At 58.6% G+C, this 6,835-nt stretch overlaps 1 protein-coding gene across 1 annotated transcript; it reads left to right on the top strand.

Moving 5' to 3' along the window:
- Positions 1-238: 238 nt before the first annotated feature.
- On the top strand, positions 239-6,829 carry Znf628 (zinc finger protein 628; the record flags this gene model as incomplete). Its single annotated transcript, XM_055617382.1, is given in 3 exon segments — positions 239-418; positions 3,753-6,787; positions 6,789-6,829. Coding segments are annotated over 2 exon segments (3,071 nt in total), but the record flags the coding sequence as incomplete, so codon positions are not given.
- Positions 6,830-6,835: the final 6 nt, after the last annotated feature.

The raw sequence follows: 6,835 nt of genomic DNA, 5'->3' as shown, positions 1-6,835 counted from the left end.
CAGGGGCAGATCAGACTTCCCCAGAAACCCAAGCCACATAGGAAGGTTGCGTGCCTCAGTTTTCCGCGTTTGGGGCACTGCTTTCCAGCAGGAGGGAACCAGATCTGAGCGCCACGCCACGCATGCCTACGGCCGAAACTCCTAGAACCCTGAAGCTGGCAAACCCCAGCAGTGGGTGGGGCCGGCTGGGCGCAGCGCGTTGCGTCAAGACGCACGGCGGCGGCGGCGGGGTTTGTGTGCGCGAGAGGCCGCCGATAAAGGTTGAGTGCCTCGCGCCGGGGGCCGTGGGGAGGGAGCGCGCCCCCGCCCCCTCCCGGGCCGCGGCTCCCGCAGCGCTGTGCCGGGCCCCGCTTCCCGTCAGCCCCCGCGGGAAGGCCCTGGGGTTCTCTTTGATCCCCCTCCCCGACCGGGGCCACAGGTGAGAGACCGGAGGGCGCAGTGGGGGAAGGGCCGGAGGGCGGAGTCGTTTGGGAAACGGTGAGCGGGAAACCGGAAGGGGTACCTTAAAGGGAAGGTCGATATTTATGTTTAGGCCGACTCCGCCCTCTTAAAGGGTAAGAGCAATGTGTTTAGTTACGCAGTTTTGCAAAACTTCCTGCCTTTTTCCCTCCCCTTTCTCTTAAAAGGGGGATTGTTTTCGTAAAAGCCGAAGACAGTTTCGTAGACATTGAAAGAAAAATTCATAATCCTGCTGGTCCCTAGAGTATCTGAGCAAAGATAAAGACGGGTATTTAATCTGTTTTCCCCCTAGAAAAAATCTCATGTAGCCCAGGATGCCCTCGGACTCACTGTATAGGTGAGAATAACCTTGAATTTATGATCCTCCTGCTCTCACCGACTGGGATTACAGGCCTGTGTCCCCATGCCCAGTTCTGTGCAATACTCTGAATAGAACCCAGAGCTTCATTGCATGCCAGTCATTAACTCTACCAACTGAGCTACATCCCAAGCCCTAGCAGATTCCTTGAAAGGCCCAGCTTTTTAAGGGGACTCTCACGACTAAGATGGGCCCATGTTCTTTTGGGCATGTTGTGGTAGAAGATGTGGCCTCAGGCGGTGGTGGTGCATGCAGTTAATCCCAGCACTTGGGAGACAGAGGCAGGTGGATCTCTATGAGTTCCAGACCAGCCTGCTCTACAGAGTGAGTTCCAGGACAGCCAGAGCTATACCGAGAAAACCCGTCTCGGAAAACCAAAACAAACAAACAAAAACAAGATGTGGCCTCAGAGGCACAGGCAGCTTCTTAAGGTCATTTGTCACTTACATTGCAAAAGTGACACCTGCCCTTTAAGAAAGGAATGCTTCATAGACTGTCAAAGGGGATGCCTAATCTGTTCTGTTCATGAGAACTGTATCCACTGAGCATGCACTCAGCTCATGTTTTGGTAGGTGCTGGGATGCAACAATGAAGAAGGCAGAGGTTCCCTGTTTTGATGGTGTGAACAGGAATAGAATAAAATAAGCAGTAAAAGGGACCATCCTGGGGACCATTGCAGTACACTTTGAAGGTGTACTAGGGAAAGGGTCAAGCTGGCACTGTGTTTGCTATTGGTTTCATTCATCCCGTGGAGGTCAGGAATCCCGCCAAACACCCAAACATGTTAGACAGCCCCTCTGACAAAGAATAACCCATCCCCCAAATCTCTGTGCTGATGAGGTTGAGAAATTCTGGCTAGGGTGGTGGTGGCGGCGATGGTGGTGGTGGTGGCGGCAGCGGCGCACATCTTTAATCCCAGCACTCGGGAGGCAGAGGCAAGCCTGGTCTACAGAGTGAGTTCTAGGACAGCCAGGGCTATACACAGAAGCCCTCCTCAAAAACAACAACAACAAAATGAAGAGCGAAATCCTGGTTGTATAGTACTTAGAAGGTGAAGAGCCCCATGAAGAAGGGGATGGGAATAGAGAAGAAAGAGTGCTGAAGGGATTTAAGTAGGGTTGTTTGAGGAAGTATCCTGGGTGATTTCAGCAAAGACTTGGAAGTGATAGAGTGGGTTGTGGATGGTGGAGTGAAGGGGTACTAGGCAGGAATCCCAAGGTGGGGGTAGCTTCCTCTGCCTGGTTGAAAGACCAGAGGGACAGGAGGCAAGAGGGGAACAGGCTGCCAGTCATGAGCAGTCAGCGGGCTCCTGAAAGGGGTTTGTCTTCTGTTTTCAATAGGTTTGACTGCTACGCAGGCTTGCCTCACACTCATCATCTTCCTGTCTCAGCCTTCTGTGTCACCGTACCTGGTTTATGCAGTGCTGGGGCTCAAGCCTAGCACTTTCTGTTGGATAGGTACTACACCCACAGAATTGCACCTGCAGCCCTACTTTTAAGTTTTTTAATAGGAGGGCATAGAGGGGGAAAGACCTGGAGTTAGAGTGTGGTTGAGTGTGAGATGTCTTAGGCACAGCACACCAAGTCTGTGGAGCAGAGGAGGCTAAGGTAGTGACAGGAAGGAGAGTCAGCCATCTGAAGCTAGGAGATAAGCTTAAAAGAAAGACTCAGCGGTAAGGAGCTGGGGTGCGTGGGCCTGCAGGTGACTGAAGTGCTTCTGGAGGGGAAGAGCTTCTGGAGGGGAAGAGCTTCTGGAGGGGAAGAGCAGGTTAGAGCAGGTTGATCCTCTTGACCCATAAAGGGCTGGAGAGAGGTGAAGCAAGGGGTGTTGTTTCTTTGTGTTTGCTGCTGGGAATGGTCTAGGTGAGAAGCATACTGCTGGAGGATGCTATGGAAGGTCAGAGGCCATGGCACAGGGCAGCTTGTGGAGGGAACCCTAGTTTCTCAGCCTTGTGCTTCTACTATTTTGAACTAGATGTTTGTGGGGATTCCTTCTGTGCACTGTAGGGTGTTGAGAAGTACCTCTGTCCCTGCACTTGAAAGACAAGCCACAGGGAGTGTCTCCAGACATCATGAGATGTCCCCTGAGTGGGAAGACAGTTGGCCCATTTGGGAACACTGGTGCAGGGATTGGAGCATGAGAACATTCTGTTCTGGTTGCTTTTCTTTTTCGAGTCACTGTCATGGCCGGTGGCAAGGTCACCTGCTAAGAACAGGGAAGCAAGAGGATTTCAGGGGGGAAGAAACACGCCAAGGGTTGCTACTGAGGAACTGTAAGGACCAGAGAAAGCGCTGTGTGAGCTGCGAAGCATGGGGAGTGCTTAGAGCTGTGGGCACAAATGTGTGCACAGTGAGACAGGAAGGGTGTGCCTCTCTAGGTGAGTGCATGAGGCTGGTAATGATGGAGGGAGGTTGCAGATCCTGCAGGAACAGGACATCATCACTAGGGATGGGGGTGGTAGTGGGTGGCGGAGTGTGATGCCCGAGGCTCTGATCACTCAGTGGCTTTCCTTACCCTAAACTGTTTCAGGGTATGGGCATGGTGATGACCGGTGTTGAGGTTGAGAAAGGTAGGGGTTAGGTCTTCAAAACAGGCAGCAGGCAAAGCCTCCTTCTTCCAAGGCAATATTGTCAGAGGGAGCCAGTGTCGACCTGAAGGCAGTGCTCCAGCTATAGGCTATAGACACCACCCTGTTTGGGACCTGTTTGCTTCTTAGAGGAGCTAGTTTGCTGAGAAGTTTCACACCCCAGTTACCCCTGTATTCCTCCCTTAGTCTATGATGACGTGTGTAAAACCGAAGTAATTTGAAACTCTGACCCTAAGGGAGAGCCCCTACAGTGTGGGTAACATAGGAGGCTGCCTCCTCCTCCTTGAACCTGTGTGAGTGGTGGTGTGGCCCTGTGCTTGCCCACTTTGATCAGAAACCTTCCACCAGGTGTGATGGCCGGCTCCCACGTAGACATGGCGCCAGCTTCCACCACAGAGGGAACTGGGGAAAAGCCAGGCTCCACCGCCCCAGCACCCACCCCTGCTGCCCAGTATGAGTGCGGAGAGTGCGGCAAGTCTTTCCGGTGGTCGTCTCGGCTCCTGCACCATCAGCGCACACACACGGGTGAACGGCCATATAAGTGCCCAGACTGCCCCAAAGCCTTCAAGGGTTCCTCAGCCCTCCTCTACCACCAACGGGGCCACACAGGCGAGCGGCCCTATCAGTGCCCCGACTGCCCCAAAGCCTTCAAGCGCTCTTCCCTGTTGCAGATCCACCGCAGTGTGCACACGGGCCTGCGGGCCTTCACCTGCGGCCAGTGTGGTCTGGCCTTCAAGTGGTCGTCCCACTACCAGTACCACCTGCGCCAGCACACAGGTGAGCGGCCCTACCCATGCCCCGACTGCCCCAAGGCTTTCAAGAACTCGTCCAGCTTGCGGCGTCACCGGCACGTGCACACCGGAGAACGCCCGTACACCTGCGGCATTTGCGGCAAGAGCTTTACGCAGAGTACCAATCTGCGGCAGCACCAGCGGGTGCACACGGGCGAGCGGCCCTTCCGCTGCCCGCTCTGCCCCAAGACCTTCACACACTCCTCCAACCTGCTGCTGCACCACCGCACTCACGGCCCCGCCCCTGGCCCCACTCCCGCCCCAGCGGCAGAGAGCAGCAGAGCTGGCACCAAGGTTCTGGTCTCTGAGGCCTATCTGCAGCCCCGCAGCCCGCCCGCGCCCCCAGCCCCACCACCCCAGCCTACACCCGTGGTGCCCGAGCTCTTTCTGGCTGCTGCCGAGACCACAGTGGAGCTGGTGTACCGCTGCGATGGCTGCGAACAGGGCTTCAGCAGTGAGGAGCTGCTCTTGGAGCACCAGCCGTGCCCAGGCCCCACCGTGGCTACCCAGCCCCAGGATGCACCTGCCGAGCTGCCCCGGGCTGACCCCCCTCTGCCACAGCCCACACCGGCCACCACAGGCCCTCCAAACTTTGCTTGCCTTCCTTGTGGGAAGTCCTTCCGGACCGTGGCTGGTCTGTCCCGCCATCAACACAGCCACGGCGCTGCCAGTGGGCAGGCTTTTCGCTGTGGCAGCTGCGATGGCGCCTTCCCACAGCTGGCCAGCCTATTGGCTCACCAGCAGTGCCACGTGGAAGAGGCGGCAGCTGGGCGCCCACCCCCTCAGGCTGAGGCTGCAGAGGTTACCTGTCCCCAGGAGCCTCTAGCCCCAGCCACTCCTGCCCCACCGCCTCCCCCGCCTGCCCCTGTTTCCGCTGAGCGGCCGTACAAATGTGCAGAGTGTGGCAAGGCCTTCAAGGGTTCTTCAGGGCTGCGCTACCACCTGCGGGACCACACAGGCGAGAGACCCTACCAGTGCGGGGAGCGCGGCAAAGCTTTCAAGCGCTCTTCCCTGCTGGCCATCCACCAGCGAGGGCACACGGGCCTGCGGGCCTTCACCTGCGGCCAGTGTGGCCTCACCTTCAAGTGGTCGTCCCACTACCAGTACCACCTGCGCCTTCACTCGGGCGAGCGGCCCTATGCCTGCAGTGAGTGTGGCAAAGCCTTCCGTAACACTTCGTGCCTGCGGCGCCACCGGCACGTGCACACCGGCGAGCGGCCCCACGCCTGTAGTGTGTGCGGCAAGAGCTTCGCACAGACCTCCAACCTGCGGCAGCACCAGCGGGTGCACACGGGCGAGCGGCCCTTCCGCTGCCCGCTCTGCCCCAAGACCTTCACACACTCCTCCAACCTGCTGCTGCACCAGCGCACTCACTCTGCCGAGCGTCCTTTTGCCTGTCCCGTTTGTGGCCGAGGCTTTGTCATGGCTGCCTACCTGCAGCGGCATTTGAGGACTCACACCCCAGCCACCGCAACATCAGGCTCCGCCGGCCCTGCCGCATCTCAGCCCCCTGCCCCATTGGCCGCAGCTCCAACTCCACTGGCCTCCCAAGATGTTCATGTTGTCCCCCGCCTACAGGCTACACTTTCACTCGAAGTGGCTGGGGGCACCGCTCAGGCCACGCCCCCAGGCCCAGTCACCCCTGGTTCTCAGACATTTCTCCTGGTACAGACTGCCCAGGGCCTCCAGCTGATACCTAGCAGTGTGCATCCCCCTACCCCTCCTCCACCTCCTCCACCCCCTAAGCTCATCCTGCTGCCTCCTGCCAGTGTTGGGGGTACGGGAACTAGTGCGGCAAGGCAGGGCCCTCGGGCTGCAGGGAAGTCTGGACAGGGGTCAGGGGTAGTGTGGTTTCCCGGCCCAGGTGGTCTGGGGTTGCAGGGAGGTGGCAATGCAGGGGCCAGCGGGGGAGGGCAGAGCCTCATTGTTCTGCAGAATGTAGGGAGTGGGGAGACAGGGCCACAGGAAGTGAGTGGGGTTCAGCTGCAGCCAGCACAGGAAGTGGCCACGGTCCAGCTGCAGCCTGCACAGGAAGTGGCCACGGTCCAGCTGCAGCCAGCACAGGAAGTGGCCACGGTCCAGCTCCAGCCCCTGGCAGGCCAAGTCTCCAATTCTAGTGGAGGAGCTGTGGCTGCAGAGGCTCCAAACCTGCTGGTAGTTCAGAGTGGGGCAGCTGAAGAATTGCTGGCCGGCCCTGGACCCGGGGAAGTGGGGGACAGTGAGACCGGCGCTGGTATGGTCCAGGATGTCGTGTTTGAGACACTGCAGACAGATGAGGGGCTGCAGAGTGTGCTGGTGCTGAGTGGAGCGGATGGCGAGCAGACCAGGCTCTGTGTGCAGGAGGTGGAAACTCTCTCCCCGGGGCTCACAGAGCCAGCGGCCACTGGCCCATCCGGACAGAAACTCCTCCTCATCCGCAGCGCCCCAGCTGCCGACCTGCTGGAGAACAGCAGCGTGGCAGGAGGCGCCGCCACACTGCAGCTCTTGGCCCCGCCAGCACCTGGCCCGGTGTCCGCCCCTGTGGGGGTGCCCGCAGCGCCCGCCTCCCAGATGGTCCAAGTGCTCCCTGCGGTGGCTGCACCAGGGGTCATGCCCCCCCCAGACTGTGCCCTCCATCCAGATTGTGCAGACCCTGCCTGC

This window comes from Psammomys obesus, unplaced genomic scaffold (assembly GCF_907164565.1).
Source record: "Psammomys obesus unplaced genomic scaffold, mPsaObe1.curated_primary_1811, whole genome shotgun sequence".
Classification (NCBI taxonomy): domain Eukaryota; kingdom Metazoa; phylum Chordata; class Mammalia; order Rodentia; family Muridae; genus Psammomys; species Psammomys obesus.
This window is presented reverse-complemented; position numbering and strand designations above follow the sequence as displayed.